The sequence below is a fragment of the Geotrypetes seraphini genome, chromosome 2 (assembly GCF_902459505.1).
Source record: "Geotrypetes seraphini chromosome 2, aGeoSer1.1, whole genome shotgun sequence".
Lineage (NCBI taxonomy): Eukaryota > Metazoa > Chordata > Amphibia > Gymnophiona > Dermophiidae > Geotrypetes > Geotrypetes seraphini.
Window position 1 is genome coordinate 5,319,663 of NC_047085.1, and position 19,880 is coordinate 5,339,542.

The 19,880-nt window shown below is 44.3% G+C and overlaps 1 protein-coding gene across 4 annotated transcripts in view; it reads right to left on the bottom strand.

Moving 5' to 3' along the window:
* The window catches only part of WDR97 (WD repeat domain 97), a 197,391-nt gene that overhangs the window by 103,518 nt on the left and 73,993 nt on the right, over nt 1–19,880 (bottom strand). For all 4 annotated transcript variants that reach the window (XM_033934237.1, XM_033934239.1, XM_033934238.1 and 1 more), the window contains exons 10-11: nt 16,583–16,715; nt 7,787–7,908 (exon numbers count right to left, since the gene is read on the bottom strand). In XM_033934237.1, the coding sequence (XP_033790128.1) occupies nt 7,787–7,908; nt 16,583–16,715 (255 nt within the window). The remainder of the gene's footprint in view (nt 1–7,786; nt 7,909–16,582; nt 16,716–19,880) is intronic.

The window sequence follows — 19,880 nt, forward strand, 5'->3', positions numbered from 1 at the left end:
TCTTTGCATGACAGTTGGAGAGGTTGTAACCCTGGACTTCTACTAAGACTAAGGGGGCCTTTGATTAAGGGGCGCATTTAGCCCGTGCTAAATCGCTTAGCGTACCTTAATGAAAAATTCAGCCTGCGACTTAGCCGATGTTTTAGATTTCGGCCCCATATGTGATTGAGTTTGACAAAGCTAAATGTCCCCCTAATTGCAATCCAAAAGGACTAAATAGAGCCAACTTTTGGAAAGGATTGGGGGGCTCAGTTTAGAACGCATAACGAACTTCCCCTTCCTCAGCAAAGGGTGGCCATGAGCTCCTTTTACGAAGCCACGTTAGCGGTTGAACACGCCTACTAGCGTGCACTAATTTACCGGCCATGCTAGCCGCTACCGCCTCCTCTTGAGCAGGCGGTAGTTTTTCGGCTAGTGCGCGCAGCTTTGCTAAATGTCGAGAGCAGGGGCAGGGAATGTGGAGAAATCAAAAGCTAGGGTCCAGCCACTCTCTCTCCCTCCCTCCAGTCATAGTCCCTCTTTTTCTTCAGCCACCCTCTGTACTTTTTCATTTTTCTCCTCCTGCATAGGCATAATTTGATGCTTCATATATGAGGCCAGGAAATGTAATTGCTCTTGGCCTCTTCTATTCCTTCCATCTTTTTAACCTGTTCTGCTCCCCAGCAAGCCATTTGCCATTCCCCATCCCAGTTCTCTCTCTCTCCTCTACAGGCCAGACTTCTTTCTCATCTTCAATTTGAGACTTCCATTGACCACTGGCTTGGATCATATCCTTGATCTGCTCTCCCTGGCTCCTGGCACATTCCTGGGTTCTGGGTCTGGCTTCTCATCTCCCTGGCATTCACAGATTTCAGATCAATGGCCACATTTCTGCCAGCAGAATCCCTATCAGATTCTTTGCCACACAGGGCAGGATTAATTCATCGAGGGCCCCTAGGCACACAAGTACACTGGGCCCCCTGCCCCACCCCACCATGCGCCCAGGCGGAAACAGGAAGCTGCGTCAGAGGGAAGCTTTGGGCAAGCAGCACCGCTTGCACAATTACAGTTCCTGTTGCCTTTCTTACCCACGTTGCTTGCTTGTCTTACTTTCCGTCAATGGGGGGGGGGGGGGGGGCCCGCGTTGCCAATCGATGCTGGAGGGGCCCATTGCTGTTTGGAAAAAACAATGTTGATGCCCTCCTTCATTGGGCCCCCCCTGACCATTTCGGGCCCTAGGCACATGCCTATTTGGCCTATTGGTTAATCCTGCCCTGTTGCCACATGCTCATCCTGAGCTTTGGAAGCCCAGCAAGGATCATAGTTTGAAACCTCAAAGATTCCATGCTGAGTGGGAGAACATGTTCTACCAGCCCAGGGCATAGGAGTATACACTCATACTAAGGCATTCTCTTCTGGGCTGCCTGCAGGCTATTGCTCCAAGGAACAAGGAACTGAGTTGAGATCTGGGAGGTAGAGTTTTACTAAGAGCAGAGGGGAGTGAGGATTCAGCAATTAAGCAAGAAGAAAGCCAGGCAGCCAAACCAGGAAAAACAGAGTTTGTGAGACAAGAGGTCCCGTCTCTCCCACCCACCCCCACCCCCAACACTGCCAACGGTCTCCTGCTACTCTTCCGCTTGCAGCTGCTGGGCTACTTCTTTAGGTTCACATAGCCCAGTGCCCCCACCATTTCTTATATACCAAATCATCTCCTAAAAATAGAAGCTCGATTCGGTTGCATAATTAGGTCACAAAGAAAAATCCATTAACATTCATTGGAGCTGTAGCCTAAAAAGCGATGAAACATAGTGGTTTTTAAGGTTTTACAAAAGATTAGATCGTGTTTGTCTCTTCAAATTTGAGGCGGTAGTCCATTCCCTGTTAATAAGTATGGAAAGGAGGGGGGAACTTTACTAATAGACTCGATTCCTCTTAATGATGGAAAAGAGAGCTTATCCATATGAGTTATTCTCATGGTGTTTAGAGACCAAGACATCAAAGGAACAAATAGTCCATATTTAAATTGAACTCTTAATTAAAATGGAAGCCTCGAGGTGGCATGTGATCAAATTTTTTCTTCCCCAAAATCAGTCTGTCTGCAGCATTTTGAATCAATTACAGCCGTTTCTCATATCCTTTACTTAATCCCACATAATGGAATTACAGTAATCCAGCTGTGCCAAGATAATGGTTTGAACCAATACTGCAAAATGATCATAAGAACCTAAGGCTAGCCTCACTGGGTCAGACCACTGGTTCATCAAGCTCAGTAGTCCGTTCTCACGGTGGCCAGTCCAGGTCACTAGTACCTGACCAAAATCCAAGGAGTAGCAATATTCCTTGCTACTGATCCAGGCCAAGTAGTGGCTTCCCCCATGTCTTTCTCAATAATAGACTATGGACTTTTCCTCCAGGAACTTGTCCAAACCTTTCCTAAAACCAGCTATGCTATCCGTTCTTACCACATCCTCTAGTAACGCATTCCAGAGCTTAACATTAAAAATACTAGGAGTCACGCTTGACAAACATCTATCCCTAGAAAATCACACAGACCTCACTGTCAAGAAAGGCCTTTCAGCACTCTGGAAACTCCGTACCATAAAGAAATACTTCGATGACACTGCATTTCGACTATTAGTTCAATCCTCTATCCTCAGCATACTGGATTATTGCAATATCATTTACCTAAGCTCCACAAAGAAAATCACCAGAAGACTAAAACTGATTCAAAACACAGCTGTCCGCCTAATTTTCGGCCTGAACAAATGGGAACACATCACCCCCTTCTACCACCAACTGCACTGGCTACCCTTCGAATCCCGAGTCCTCTTCAAGTTCGCCTGCATCTGTTACAAGACAGTATTTGGTCTCTCACCAAAATACCTCTCCCCACATTTCAACATGTATTGCACCAACAAGAAATCCCGCAGAATCCAGTTGTTTACCTTCCCCTCCATAAAATCATGCCAGCTCAAAAGATTCATCGACAAAACCTTCGCCTTCCAGGCGGCCAAGCTGAACCCTTGGCTAGCCCAAATGATGCTAGAGGCCCCGACCTACCTAGACTTCAGAAAACTTCTCAAAACACACCTCTTCCGCGAACAAGACCCTTAATCCTCACTCCCCGCATACACTCCAACCCCCCCACCCCCCCCCCCCCCCCCCCCCCCCCCCCTCCTCTGGTTTCCCACACCCTCCATTTTATCTTCTAACCCAACTATGATAAACCTGTGCTAAAACTACTTTGCTTCCTTCCACGCTACCTGCAATTCCGACAAAATTTTTGTAAATCCGGGTTCAGACTGGATCCTAATGTAATGGATGTAAACCGCCTAGAACTCTTTGGGTATGGCGGGATATAAGAACATAATAATAATAATAATAATAATAATAACTATTTTGTGAGTGAAAAAAAATTTCCTCCTATTGGTTTTAAAATTATTTCCCTGTAACTTCATCGAGTGTCTCCTTGTCTTAGTAATTTTTGATGTAGTGAAACATCGATCCACTTGTACCCGTTCTACTCCACTCAGGATTTTATAGACTTCAATCATATCTTCCCCTCAGCCGTCTCTTTTCCAAGCTGAAGAGTTTCAGTACTGAAATTGGGATGAAAACCATGTTGAGCTGGTATAAGAATGGAGAATTTATCTAAATAGTTGGATAGTTGTTTGGAAATAATAGTCTTGATCATCTTTGTTAATAATGGCATATAGCAATCGGACAGTAATTTGATGGTTCTGTTGGATTCAAGCCAGTACCTTTCAATAAAGGGGTAAATAAATCATGAGAACCAGCAGATATCAGAAAGCTCTTGACCCACAAACTCAGATGCATCCTCCTTCACAGCTCGACAGACCATAAACAGGTTTAATTTGCAACATTTCCCATGAAGTCAAACATTTACAGGAAATATTATGTAAAAAATAGTCACTCCTTCTACACACACTAACCTGCCAGATCCATGGCCAGATCCATGGCCGACCAATTCACGAAGGGAGAATATTCAAATGGGGGCGATCGGAGGCACGCCCACATCCGACTACATGGTCTGCGCATGCGTTTGCTGTCTGTTTTTGCTGAGGGGGGGGGTTAAAAACTATTTTACTGGCCCCGACTCTACTGCTCTCTCAGGGAAGACCCTGGTGGCAGCAGCCTCTTCCACTTGCAGACTGTAGCAGGGCTCAAGTTCACTGCTAAGGGCATAATTATTGACTCTCCTGCTCTCTTCCGCCCTTCCCTGCAATGCAGCCCCGCTTTAAAACCACGGGTTCTCACTGCGGGGAAGGACAGCAGAGAGCAGGAGAATCAGGGCAGCAAGAGCAAGGTAAGGGCTAACCTCCGGTGCTGTTCAGTGAAGGAAAGGCGGCAGAGGGCAGAGAGCATTTATTTAAACAAGCGACTGGTACTACTGTATATACTTGAATATAAGCTGACCCGAATATAAACCAAGATAAACTTTTCCCCTCCAAAAAGGTGGAAAAAAGGTTGTCTTGAATATAAACCAGGGGGGGGAGCTAATATTCGAGTACCCTGCCTGGATCTGCACTCAGCCCCCTCCCTCCCTGGCTCTGCACCCTGTTCCCCCTCTCTTTCTGCCCTGCCAGGATATGCCTCTAGCCCCCATCCCTCCCTGCTCTGTGGCCTCTCCCTCCCTCCTGTTATCTGCCATAAGACCTGCAGTGGGCCAGAACAGGAGGGATCTCTCCCACCTCTTGTCTCAGATGACTTGAAATTTTTTTTTATCATAACTAACCTAAGCCCTTTTCTGTTGCTTTTTTCTATGTTTCTATGTAACCTAGAACACTATCTAATTAGAAATAATGCATCATATTTTTATAAAACAGAGGGAAAAAGACCTCAAACAACCCTTGGAATCCAATCAATAGAAGGACTAGGATTAGGGTTAGGATATCACCACAAGTCTAACCCTAAATTGGAGTCCTTCTATTGATTGGATCCCAAGAGTTGTTTGAGGTCTTTTTCCCTCTGTTTTATAAAAATATGATGCATTATTTCTAATTAGACAGTGTTCTAGGTTAGTTCTGATAATCTAAGGATTTTTGACCTTGAACACTGATTAAGGGTCTCCACCAATTTTGCTCAGTTTGAAAATTTTTGTACCCAGCCTCCTGCCTCCCCTGCGTACCTTTAAAATCCCAGGTGGTCCAGCAGTGAGCTGGGACAGAAAGGATCCTTCTCGCCTCTTCCACATACCTTTTACAATCCCTGGAGAGCAGGAGAGTTGCTAATGATTGGCTGCCGCGAGTTCTCGCAAGGCCTGCAGCTCCAACACCCCTCAACATAACAGGGCTTCGATGATCACCACTTCTGAAACCCCTACTCAATTTTCTATACTGTTCTCCCAGGGGACCACTTTTCCCTGTCTGTCCCGGTGGACTCACAATCTATCTAATGTACCTGGGCAAAGGGGGGATTAAGTGACTTGCCCAGGGTCACAGGGAGCAGCACAGGGTTTGAACCCAGAACCTCAGGGTGCTGAGGCTGGAGCTCTAACCACTATGCCACACACTTCCCACTTTGTCACATTCCAAATGACCTGCTTGGCCCCCTGGCAATACCAATGACACCCAAAAGTGTCACACTATGTATAGAAGGAATAAAAAGAGAAAGTTCATCCTGACACTTAAGTCACAGACACATCCAGCTGCTCAGAAGCAGACATTAATATTAATACATACATCTGACATCTACCTGCACATTTTATAGAAAGGACACGTCAATCACAATTCCTGTTAGCAGGGCCCAAAATCTGCCCTTGAATACACCTACATACACTTCATGGAAAATACACGCCTGCATGGTACCACACACACATTTGTGCTTCTCCCCAGTTTTACCCCTCATTCTCCCACAGCTAAGTATCCTCTATGCTTCTCCCAGACTTTACCCCTCACTCCCCCCCCCAGCTGTGCTTCTCCTAGGCTTTATCCCTCACTCCCCCCACAGCTAAGGATCCTCTGTGCTTCTCCTAGGCTTTATCCCTCACTCCCCCCCCCAGCTGTGCTTCTCCTAGGCTTTATCCCTCATTCCCCCCACAGCTAAGGATCCTCTGTGCTTCTCCCAGGCTTTACCCCTCACTCCCCCCCCAGCTGTGCTTCTCCTAGGCTTTACCCCTCACTCCCCCCACAGCTAAGGATCCTCTGTGCTTCTCCCAGGCTTTACCCCTCACTCCCCCCACAGCTAAGGATCCTCTGTGCTTCTCCCATGCTCCAAATCCCATACTCTTCCCCCTCCCAGCAAAGGATCCTCTGTGCTTCTCCCAGGCTTCACCCCTCACTCCATGAATTTTAGGATTTTTTGGTGGCTGGGTGCATATGAGTGAGTGGGGTAAGCAGGGATTGATGGACATATAACAGTTGATCCAGTAACTGGAGTAAAGGAAGAGGTGTTTTTATAATTTGACCTGAGCAGTGCGTTTGACCTAGTCGACCACACCATTCTCCTGGAATGCCTGGCCCACATTGGCATCTCCGACCAGGTCCTCAACTGGTTCCAAGGGTTTCTACGAAACAGATCCTACAGGGTACGCAAAAATGACAATTTCTCCTACAGCTGGGATAACTCCTGCGGTATCCCGCAGGGCTCCCCCCTGTCCCCCACCCTGTTTAATATCTACCTCGCCTCCCTCAGTAACCTCCTACACAAACTCAAGCTCAAATTCTTCATCTATGCAGATGACATCACAATAGTCATCCCTCTAACCAGTCTATCCCAGGAACTTCTCGCCTACATCACTAGCATATTCAGTCAGATAGAACTCTGGATGCTTTCCTTCAGACTAAAACTAAATCCGGACAAAACAAAATTTTTCCTGGCCACCCCCAAAGACAAAATCAAAGACACCATAATCCAAGTGAAAGGATTGGTTTTCCCACTCGAACAAACATTAAAAATATTGGGAGTCACGCTGGACAAACATCTATCCCTAGAAAATCACACCGACCTCACTGTTAAGAAAGGTTTCTCGGTGCTCTGGAAATTTCGCACCATAAAAAAATACTTTGATGAATCGCATTCCGCCTACTAGTACAATCCTCTATTCTTAGCATATTGGATTACTGTAATATCATTTCCCTGAGCTCCACGAAGAAAACCACCAGAAGACTAAAACCGATTCAAAACACAGCCGTCCGCCTCATTTTCGGCCTAAACAAATGGGAACACATCACTCCTTTCTACCACCAACTACATTGGCTACCTTTCGAATCCAGAGTCCTTTTCAAGTTCGCCTGCATCTGCTACAAAACAGTATTTGGTCTATCACCAAAATACCTCTTCCCCCCACTTCACTATGTATTGCACCAATAAGAAATCCCGCAGAATTCAGCTGTTCGCCTTCCCCTCCATAAAATTATACCAGCTCAAAAGATTCCTCGACAAAACCTTCGCCTTCCAGGCGGCTAAGCTGAACCCTTGGCTAGCCCAAATGATGCTCGAGGCCCCTACCTACCTCGACTTCAGAAAACTTCTCAAAACATACCTAACCCGCGAACCCTCATTCCCCTGCAATAAACCAACTCCCGCCCCACCCCCCCTCCTTTCTCTCCCCCTCCCCTCCTTTGGTTTCTCTTCTCCCTCCCTCTTTCCTTCCATCCCAACTCTGATAAATTTCTGCTAAAACTCCAACATTTCCTTCCTCGTTGCTTGTAATCCCGACAAAATGTTGTAAATCCGTGTTCTGATCGGATCCTAATTTAATTGATGTGAACCGCCTAGAACTCTTTGGGTATGGCGGTATACAAGGACATAATAATAATAATAATAATAATTGTTATCCATTTACCTGTAGGTTGATGTATCTTGAATCATACGTTTCTGAGATTCTATGGACAAAGATTGTACCATAATTTTATCCACAGGAACTGGAGCATCAGGAATAGGATCTGGGAGGTTCATGTATATCAGCTGTTTAATAAAGAAGAGTAACACTGAGGACATTAGGAGCTCCAGAAACAAAACTGATGCATAAGTTTCATGATGGTACAAAAAGATTATTCTTGTTTGCAATATTCTAATAGAAATTTCACTACTTGTAGGACAGTGCTCGTTATCTAATCAGCTTTTCTTTCTTCCTGTATAGTTCTGTACCGTTCAGGGTAGATAAGCAGACAAGACCCACCAGTGAAGCAAGAGCTGCCGTGGGATTTGAACTGGGATAATTTTTTTGAATGATTTAATGCTTGCTTGTATTTCTGAATTGATTGAATTTGCGCTCTATCCCTGTTTATAACAGGGACGATTAATGATGTTGTTTAGACATATCTATGTTATATGTGATAATCGGAGGGAAACAAGATTTTATGTATGTGATACGGAAACTCACAAAAAACAAAACAAAATGATATTTCCTGTTTAAATGTAAAGCTCAATACCTTAACCCCACATGAGCACTTAACTGCAAACTAACTTCAAGCTATTATAACTAAATAGGGGGAGAGGTCACGTGACGCTATGAACCGCTGAGGACGTGTTCCACATCAGCTCCGGGCCCCAATCCCCTAAACAAGAGCTTAAACCTATGAAATTTTCATCCTGGCCGGGTCTCCTGGTAGCGTGCAGCATCGGGCACATATGGACAAATATTTGACCCGATCGCAGGAGACGGCGCGGTCGAAAGCTGCACGGACGAGTAAGCCGAAATCGAATTCGGGCGCGACCAAAATGGCGGCTGCTTCGGGCACGGCTGTGTCCGAGTTTACAGACACAGCACTGAACGATATAAAATCGGCGGTGGCTCAGGTGTTGGGGCCGCAAATGGAGGTACTGGCTACCAAAATGACTCGCCTTGAACAATTACTCACCGACACAGCGGCCCGCATGACAGATTTAGAACAGCGGGTTTCCACGGCAGAGGATAGCATTAATTCCCATGAGATGGATATAGCCGCTTTACAAGAAACGGTGCATCGGCAAGCTGAAAAGATTGACGACCTGGAAAATAGGTCGCGTCGCAGTAACCTACGTTTTCTGGGTGTTCCAGAACTGATCCCTGATGCACGCTTGCCGGCTGAACTGGAGGGCTAGCTTGAAAAAGAATTTCCGGACGCCGTGGTTTCCAGCTCTCTCTGTTTAGAGAGGGCCCATCGATTGGGAGCAAGGCCTGCACAAGATGCTAGACCACGTGTGGTGATAGCAAAGTTTCTGAATTACCGACACAAAGTGGCAATACTACGCCAGTACCGGGCTAGAAAAGATTCCTTGACACTACGTGGGTCGATTATTCAAAATAGCCAGGATTACTCGACAGCCCTTACTGACCAGCGAAAGGGATTTTATCCTCTTTGCACTCGTTTGGTGGAACTTAAACAGTGCTTTTTGTTTGTTTATCCTGCTCTTTTGAAGATCCAACATGAGGGTGCTTGGCTCTCTTTTTCTGAAGCCTCTGAAGCAGCTGATTTCATCAATACTCGCCTAGGATCTCCGGGAGACCCTCCTTGAGTGTCCCTGGATCTGACTATCTTTGATTTCTGGCTGGGGTGGATTTCCCACTGTTATGTTTAAGTATTTGTTCACTGTATTGAAGCTCAAAAAGCACTTTAGGTTCCTATTCATTAAGGGGAATGGGGTTCCGTTTGGTGTCCCTACGGGCCTCTAGCATATTCCGAAGGGATATGTTCTATGGGATATTTGGGATTGTTGGGGGTTGGATTGGGGGTTGTGGGAGGGGATGGGAACAGCCTTGGGGGATACATTTTGCTATGGGTTTGCTATTAATCTGGGTTTGTTTGTATGCTTCTATACTGCATTTCTCTTTGTTTTTTCTGCAATATGACTGGCACTATGTGGCATGCGCTTGGGTGAGGCTGAGCACCTGGGCGTGGTTTTTGGACATGCTTTTCTGCTTAAATAATTTCTTGGGGGCCCCTAGGTGATAGCACACTTCGAATTGTCTCTTGGAATGTTTCCGGTATAACATCACCGGTTAAAAGATCCAAAATATTACAACAATTAAAACATCACCGAGCAGATTTGGCCTGTTTGCAGGAGACTAAATTGACTGCCGAAGAACATGAGAAGTTGAGGCGAGGATGGGTTGGCTCTGTTTTTTATGCCTCCTCCTCAGGTAAGCGGGCTGGAGTATGTTTATTGATTTGCAAGGGTTTGATGTGTGCTGTCACATCTTGCCATCAAGACACTCAGGGTAGAAATTTACTATTACATATCTCATTACAGGGTACAGAATTCAGACTGTTGATTACATATGGGCCTAACATCCACTCTCAAACTTACCTTAATTCTTTAGTTTCTCTAGGACTCCAAGATGCTTCCGTTCCTCTTCTAGTGGTGGGGGATCTTAATCAAGTAATGGATGCCACTGTTGACCGTTCTGGTCACTCCACTTCTCCTTTTACAACTAACACTAAGGGATTACCCTTCATCTGCAAGTCCCTGGGCTTGGTGGATCCCTGGCGCCTCCTTCATCCATTCGAACGGGACTATACTCACCAATCTTGGGCACATGGGACCTTTTCCCGCTTAGATTATATCCTGATCTCGGAATCTTTATTTTCTCGGGTAACTGAGGCAACCATTGGACCGTTAGCAATATCTGATCATTGTCCTGTTTGGTTGGATGTGTCCTGGGGCTCACCTCCTTTGGGAAGCTACCGGTGGTGCTTTCCTTCCTATTTGAAGGATGATCCTTCCTTTATAGCGTACTTACGTTCTTGTTGGGAGGATTTCTTGATAACTAATGGACACCATCAATCCACTCCAGATCTTTTTTGGGACACGGCCAAGGCTGTACTTCGAGAGGCGATAATTTCTTATGTCATAGCTCGTCGCAAACGAATTTCCAATGGTATTATTAGACTGGAGAACCAATATTCTCGCTTGAAAGCTCGCTATCTCCTCCATCCTACTCGCTTGCTTTGTGAAGAAATGCATTCAGCGCAAGTAGCATTGAATGCTTTGTTGCATGATCGGGCCAAGCGCTCCCTTTTTTATAGAAAACACAGGTTTTATCGTTTTGGGAATAGAACAGGTAAATTGTTAGCCACTTTGACTAGGAACTGGCAGGATGATCATTATATCTCCCGAGTTAAATCGGGATCTCATTCTTATCATACTAAGCCGGTAGACATTGCTGAGACATTTTATCAACATTTTTCTAAATTCTATGCAAGTCCTGGCAATTATACGGGCCCCGATGTCCTCGACTATTTGGAGGATGCGGGCATGCCTAAATTCACAGAACTGCAGAGATTCAGGGTACAGAGATCCAGAAAGCGATAAAACATTTACGATCTTGTACAGCTCCGGACCCTGACGGGTTTTCAACTGAATTTTATAAAGCCATGTCTCTGCAGGTGTGTGAATCTCTCCTGAGCTACTATGTGGTGGCATTGGAAAAGGAACTTTTCCCTCTCATGCCAACACAGCCACCATTACTCTACTCCCTAAACCAGGTAAATCCAAAGATGAGGTTGATTCCTACCGTCCCATTTCCCTCCTTAATGTAGATATTAAAATATTGGCCCGTTTGTTGGCAAACCGTTTGACTCCTCTCTTACCGCATGTGATCTCACCTGGACAGGCAGGGTTTGTCCAGGGCCGGCACTCAGTGGTGAATGTCAGGAGGGTGCTGTTGGCAATGTCCAGAGCTCAAGCTACATCTACACCGGGTATTTTGGCCAGTTTAGACGCTGCAAAGGCCTTCGATCAAGTCAACTGGACCTACCTTTTTGGGGTATTGAACTATGTGGGGGTGGGTGGCTGGTTTTGGTCAGCTTTGCGGGTGTTATACTCTGCTCCTACAGCTTCCCTATTAGTGAATGGTATCTTAACTCGGACCTTTGCAGTTGGTCGGGGAACTCGTCAGGGTTGCCCGCTGTCCCCTTTACTTTTTCTTCTCTATTTAGAACCTCTTTTACGAACTATACAGAGGGATGATGTTGTGGTTGGGTTGTTGGAGGGAGATTCCCAATTACGAGTGCTAGCTTTTGCGGATGACATTCTGCTTACACTTGCTCAGCCGCATCGTTCCTTGACGCGTGCTTTGGAGCTTCTAGATGAATTTCATTTATATTCTGGACTGACGCTGAATAAACAGAAATCTTTGGTGCTTCCGCTTTAATCTACAATTTGTGATTCCTGGCCTGGCCCCTTTCCTCTTGTATGGGCTACTTCTTCCATCCGATATCTGGGTGTCTTCATTCCTAGGGACTTAACCACTCTTTATTCCATAAATGTATTGCCTTTGCTCTCTCGAACTGATCAGCGTTTACAGGCGTGGCGAGCTTATCCCTTGACGTTAATGGGTAGGATCGCTTTGTATAACATGATGGTAATCCCACAGTGGCTTTATATTTTACAAACTTTACCTATTCTTTTGTTGCGCACACATCTCCGACAGCACCACCGTTCAGTATTACGATTTCTATGAGGGGGTAAAAGATCTAGGATTACTTTGCATAACTTATCCCTACCTACCTCACAAGGGGGTCTGGGTCTCTTGCATCTAGGTAGGTTTAACAAGGCTTGCCAAATCCGGCATCTGAATGACTGGTTCTGTAACACCTCATATTTTACGGCTACGGGGGTGGAATGTTTAGCTTTTACCCCCTACCACTTTAGTTGCCTACTGCATGTTCGTTGCCTACCCAAACGGGAGGAGAGTTATGGTGATTTGTTTTTGCTTCCCCTGCGAAAACTTTGGAAATCTCTTTGCCAGCGACTGGCCATTAGCTATGATGTGACCCCATGTCTCCCTGTAACTGGTAATGGAGCCTTTCCCCCGGGCATGGATTTGGGTGCCCGAGATTGGTGGACTGGGAGGGGAATGTATTATTTGTTTCATCAATGACCTGGAAAGGGAGGTAAAGTGTGAGGTTATAAAATTCGCAGACGATACCAAACTGTGCGGCAGAGTTAGGACCAGGGAGGAGTGTGAGGACCTGCAAAGGGACCTGGACAAGCTGGAAGACTGGGCAAACAAATGGCAAATGCGCTTCAACGTGGACAAATGCAAGGTCATGCATATAGGGAAAAAGAACCCGTTGTTCAGCTACAAATTGGGGGGGGTATTGTTGGGAGACAGCAGACTCGAGAGAGACTTGGGTGTGCTGGTGGATGCATCACTGAAGCCATCTGCACAGTGCGCGGCAGCCTCGAAAAAAGCCAACAGGATGCTGGGCATCATAAAGAAGGGCATAACAACCAGAACACAGGAAGTCATCATGCCACTGTATCGAGCGATGGTGCGCCCACATCTGGAATACTGCGTTCAGTATTGGTCGCCGCACCTCAAGAAGGACATGGCGGTACTTGAAAGAGTCCAAAGGAGAGCAACGAGAATGGTAAGAGGGCTGGAACACTGCCCATACGCCGAGAGGCTGGATAGGCTGGGGCTCTTCTCTCTGGAGAAAAGGAGGCTCAGGGGAGATATGATAGAAACCTTCAAGATCATGAGGGGCATAGAGAGGGTGGATAGGGACAGATTCTTCAGACTGAAGGGGACAGCTAATACGAGGGGGCATTCTGAGAAACTGAAGGGAGATAGGTTCAAAACAAACGCAAGGAAGTTTTTTTTCACCCAGAGGGTCGTGGACACTTGGAATGCATTACCGGAGGAAGTGATCAGGCAGAGTACGGTCCAGGGATTCAAACAGGGATTGGACGGATTCCTGAGGGATAAAGGGATCATGGGATACTGAAGGAGGAGCTGGGATGTAACACAAGTATAGAAAGTTAACCAGGTAATGAGTAAAAACCAACCAGGTCGTGCATGTGAAAGATCGGAGGGCTAGGGCTTCGATAGGAAGGCAGGACTTAAATGGGAAGCCAAGGTGGCAAGGGAGCCCCTTCTGATGATTCTGACAGGTCGTGACCTGTTTGGGCCGCCGCGGGAGCGGACTGCTGGGCAGGATGGACCTGTGGTCTGACCCGGCGGAGGCACTGCTTATGTTCTTATGTTCTTATGTATTACAGTATGATGGATCTCTCCAATCTTTTCAAACATTATGTGACTCTTCCATGCTAGAGCCCAGTGATTGGTTCTCCTATAAACAATTACATCATTATGTCAGCTCTTTGTCTAGATCTGCTTTAAGGAGAGAAGTTCAGGACAAATTGTCAGAAGCTTTCTGTATGACTGCTCAGGAACCCATACCATTACGCTTTCATCACCGCTTTTTACAAGACCTGGCCGGTGAACTGGACTATGCCTCTTTGGCCTTTAAATGGACTCAAGACTTACATATTACTATTTCGACAGATGTGCTTAAACGGAGTTTCTCCTTGGGAATGAAACTATTGGTATCTACTGCAGAAAAGGAATGCTATTACAAGTTTCTGGCCCGGGTATATTTTGCCCCAGCTCGAGCCTTTCTGACTGTTGCCCGAAGTGCGCGGCCCCGAGGGCCTCTTTGGGGCACATGTTTTGGCTGTGTCCGGGCATACAAGCTTATTGGAAACGTGTTTGTCTACATGTTCAATCCATCTGGAACTGTACCTGGAAACCAATGAACACTTTTCTCTTTACGTTGAAACTTACTTTAACACCCAACCGTCCAGGCGCAGCAGCGTTTGTTCAAAAAACTATATTCATGGGCCTTAAAACTATTCTTCAATGTTGGCTGTCTTCACATACTCCAACTGTTTCTCATTGGCGAACACAGATGATTCAATTGGCGGGATATGAACGTTTGGCCATTACAGATATGAACTCTAAATCAGGTTCTTTATATTTACGTTGTTGGATGCCTTTTTGTGCTACCCTGACACCAGTTGTACGCAGTAGATTGTTGAATTGATATGATAAATTTTACAGCTGTTCCCATGGGAGGGAGGGGGAGGGTGGGCGGGTGGTTGGGTGGTTGGGAGATTGATTTGTTTGGGTTGGGAAGGTGATGCCTTGACTTTGTTTGCTGGATTGGTTGATCCTTAGTTCTGTTACTTATCTCAAATGAATAAAAAAGATTTAAACATAACTAAATAGGGGAAACGCCTCAGATGCTGAAAAGCAAACGTTGCTTTGAGACCCAGAAAAGGAGCTTAAGTAATTCGTTGGCTCCCTATGCTAAGGAAACTGCATAGTTGTATGCGGTGTATACATTTTTTAAAATGGTCGTTTTGAATATCCTGTCTTTATAAAGCCAAGCCACCATTTTTGTTTTGGCTCTTGTCATGCTAAGTAAACTTTTGTAATTCTTTATAGTAGCAATTTTTCTGCAGTTTCGACTATCATTTTGTTGTTTGTGTAGCAATTTCCCAAACGCAGTCGGTTAAATGTCCCTGTCGGGAATGCCTTTGAAGATGGTTTTCGTCACACCTTTTGGAACCGAGACAGTATTTGATGATTTTTTCTTCAGCCTTTTGGATATTGGTAGGGAAGGACAATTTTGATTCTTTTTCAAGTTGTGCATTGCGACACTGTATTATGATTGGAGATTGTGTTTGAATACAATGTACTAGGATTGGTTTCACTGCTTGATTCTATTGAAGCTCTGTTGTTTAGAAGTGGACTTGTGATGGTGCATTTTCCAGGGGAAAGTTATGGACTTGTTGGTATGCTGATGACACGGTGGCTGTTATATCTAGAGAATGGCACGGTGGCTGTTACCCGTGGTTAGCCACGGGTATCCGCGGGTAACCCGCCAAAACGGGAACAGAAAAGAAGTGGGGACAAGGCCATTCACCGCCCCATGGAGCGGAGAATGGCCTTGTTTCTGCAGTGAAAGGAAATTTGATAGTCACCTCAGTTTACTTGCAATTTCATTGGTTGCCATTTTTTTATAGAATTTAGTTTAAAGCACTGGTCTTTACACATAGAGCATTTTTTCTTCAACAACCCAGTTACTTCAACTCTAACAATTCCGAATATGCCGACTAGAATTTTGAGATCAATTCAAGGCAACGGCTAACAAAGTTAGATGGGAGTCAACGAGAAATACAGCATTTTATTTTATTGCTCTGCAATTATAGAATCATTTGCCACGGGAAGTAAATATTACAGCATTTAAAACCATGCTGAAAATGTTTTACTTACGCAAAGCATTTGGACAGGATACGGTTTTGTCCAAAATAATCCATCTACATTAGGGAAATGGGTTTTTAGTGAGAATCCTGTGGTGTAGCGTTTATACAGGAGGCTGAGGGTTTGTATGTGGGGAGGAATGTGTTTATATCCTAGGTCCGTCCTATTTTGAAATGGAGTTCTTTTCTACATATTAGACATTTGTAAACCGCTTGGACCTGTCGTAAGAACAAGTTTTAACATGTCAGGAATGTCCCTTTTTATACTTGCAGTTCCCAGAAAGGTTTAGTAACTAGGCCCCAAACTCCTCTCAAAGATCATAAGATCTTTACTACTGGGCTAGCAATAATAGAACCCACTTCACCAGCCATACAATGCAAGACGTAAGGCCCGACCCAAACAGATGGAGGTTGGCATATTCTGCCCCTTCTTTACTACTGCATCTGTTTTATTTTGGGATATAAAATGTTATGTTCCAGCCTGATAAGTATTTGCTGCAAGTGAACACTCAGACCAGAGACAGCGACAGGGCCGATACTAATACCTTCAGTTTGCTGGTACTACCCATATTGATGGGTTCAAGCCCAGAGGCCAAGACACTACCTTCACTTGATACAGCCTGGGAAGATACTTGTCAGCAGGGATGTGGTAGATGTGTCCCTGGATTCCCACCAGAAGATCCCCTCGGTCACTGCTGAAGGTCAGACTGTCTGGGACTGCATTCAGTTGGAGCTGTCTGGAAGGGGTTATGCAAGGGAGATATTCAGCTTCTTTATTTATTTAAAAATTTCTATTCCGCCTATGCATAAATGACGCATAACAAAAAATACATCTTCAAATAAAAACAATACTAAAATAGAGTCCTAGGAGATGAAGACATCAAAGCAGCGGTTCTTATCAATAGAAGGCTTTAACGAATAAGTAAGCTTTCAGTAGTTTTTTCAATGATCCAAAATTGGAACATAATTTTAATGGTGCATTCAATAATATAGTGCACTATCCTTATAAAAGATACCTGCTTTTTTATTAGACAACAAGTTAAATCAATCAATATCCATATGAGAACATTCACTTTCTGATGTCTGAACTATTACAAATAAGCAAACAAGGAACTTACTGTCAGGGCTCACTCAAGGCATTGTGGCGCCCTGAGCCAACTTTCACTGAGGACGGCAGGATCAATCCCTACTCGTTATTGTCCTGGTGGCTTCCTTATTTCAAATAGCACCACTAAAAGATTCAAGCTGCCACATAAAAGAAAAAAAGCAGCTTGAACCTCCTAGCAGTAATACTGCAAGACTGTCACTAGGGGTCAGCAGTACCATTTTAAAAAAGGCTCTGGAACATTCAGCAGTGTAAAAAAGGCCAGGTGATGGGTACAGTCTGTATGGGGAGAGTTCATCAAGTAGTCATAGAGCTGCATCTCTGTCCCCTCTGATATCAACAGCCTGTGATTATAGGACTCTAGCCAGTTGGCTGGACTAAGTTATCCTGCCTGGTTTTCTGAGGCTCATTTTGATAAATATTTGGAATGGCCAGTAGCACATGACAACAGTGTTTTTAAAAAATTTTGTCATATGTGTGAATCTTTTTGGTGACAAAAATTCACCTTTTCGATATTTTTGTGCAATTGAGAACATCAATACACCTACTGGAAAAACTAAACCTGCTAACAAAATACCTCGTCTCAGTCACACGCTTAGAGCCTAGATAGACCATCAGAGAGTGCAGAATAAGTGATTTCAAATTAAATGTAGGAATAAGTACACAAATTCAACTGAACCTTCAAGAAGCCACATTGTGTTTGCAGTCCAACAGAGAAACGGATGTAAATTCCATAAATCAACATATTCGAATCACCAAGTTTAAGTTTCAAGTTTATTATAATATTTGATTGAACGCTTTTCAGATTACAAAGCGTTTTACAAAGGCAATAAAATCACAAATACATTAAAATTAAAAATAACTACTTTAAAAAAGTAAAAAACAAACTGGGGTGACATGCCACATGAAACGGTAGGAAAGAAAGAAAAAATACAATTTTAAAATAAAATAACCAAAATGGGGTAGTACATTAGGAAGGTGAGGGAGAAAAAATTTAGAACAGAAGAAAAGTTAAAAGGGAAGGGGATCTTAATTTGATGAAGGGTGATGAAAGTAGGAAATAACCAGCAAAAAAAAAACAAAAAACTTTTAGTTAAAGGCTTCTTTAAAAAGAAGACACTTTAAGCTATTCTTAAATTTTTGCAAATGGAAAATAATTTTTTCTTCTATCTGTTTCCTGGCAATTTCATTTTTTTTTTTTTATAAATCTTTATTGAGTTTCAAAACCAACAAAAATGCAATACAGTATCTATACAAATAATATTAATCATATATGCATTTATAATCAATCAAAATCCATAAAACAATAAAAAAACAACCCAAACAACATTTCATAAGGGAATAGGACCATACAAAGAAATACTCCCCTCCCTCCTCATTTTTTTAAATCCTGCTAGTTTCAGTCTCGTTTTTGCTGTCCTCTGTCTTCTCTTAACACTTTTTCCAGTCTTTCCAGCCCATCTGATACATTTTATCTCCCCTTTGTGTCAGATGTTGATTTCTACCTGATTGTCAACATTTATTTCTCTCCTTCTCTATCCACTCCTCAATCACATACCTACAGCTTTTAATTTCTTTCCCTCATCCTAGCTCATCTTCCTCATTTCTCTTTTTTTGTTCAGCTTTTCAGTAGCTTTCTCCTCCCCTGTGTCCAGTATCTTTCTTCCTCTGTGCAAAATCTCTTCCTCGCTCCCCTCCATTAAGGTGGGACATTATCAATGTGGGTTACCATTAAGACAGGCTCTGAGTCCAGGGCCTGACTTGGCTGGAGTCCCCTGAAGATAGTCTCCGTCGGTCCCTCACTTGGTTAGCCCTCAGTGCCTCCATCTGGGAACAAAAAGTGTTAGTGGGTGGGTTCACCTTCTTCTCCACCAGGAAAAATCCAAAAAAGGTGTGAACAAGGTTGGGTAATAAATTAAATAAGTTTATTAGAACTCTGTATATAGACCTAATTACAAAGCCATTTATCGTAAAGAACTTTCACTTAAACCAATACGTATGTAGTTAAGCCAGCAGCTTTAGTCTGGGTTTCAGATATCCAAAACCATTAGCTCATAGTCTTTTGAACCTTTATTTATTTATTTGTGTACACTGCCCCCCTCCGTATTCGCGGTTTCCGGATCTACGGATTTGATTATTCGCGGTTTTAAAACAAAAAATGCTTTTTCATTTTGGGGGCTATTTTAAGCCCTGTAAGCCCCCCCCCTTAAGCCTTACCTTGTGGTCTAGTGGGTTTTCGGGGCAGGAGCAATCTTCCCACGCTCCTGCTCTGTGCAGATCGCTCACAGGAAATTGCTCGATAGACTACAGGAGCTCAAGGCAGCCATTTCTTGTGAGTGATCTGCACGGGGCAGGAGCGTGGGAAGATCGCTCGAAAACCCGCTAGACCACCAGGTAAGGCTTAAGGGGGGGCTTTCAGGGCTTAAAATAGCCGGGGGAAGCGGTGGTTAGGGGCAGAACCGGCCCAAATATTATTCACGGTTTTTTAATATTCGCGGGCTGGTTCTGCCCCTAACCACCACAAATACGGAGGGGGAAGTGTAATATCATATTTATTAAAAGCAAATGCAACCATACACAAAAACAAAAGAAGATACCACAAAGTCAATATCCATGAGGGCACGAAGAGAGGCTACAGCTGCCACTTTTCAAGTGAAAAGGAACACAAGAATCCTCAAACGATTGTGACCACGCTCACATTAACAGACAATCAAATACAATCATACCCCCAAATTCAACAGCCTAACACCAGACCCCTCACATACCTTGGCTCATAATATATCAAAGGAGCATCAAA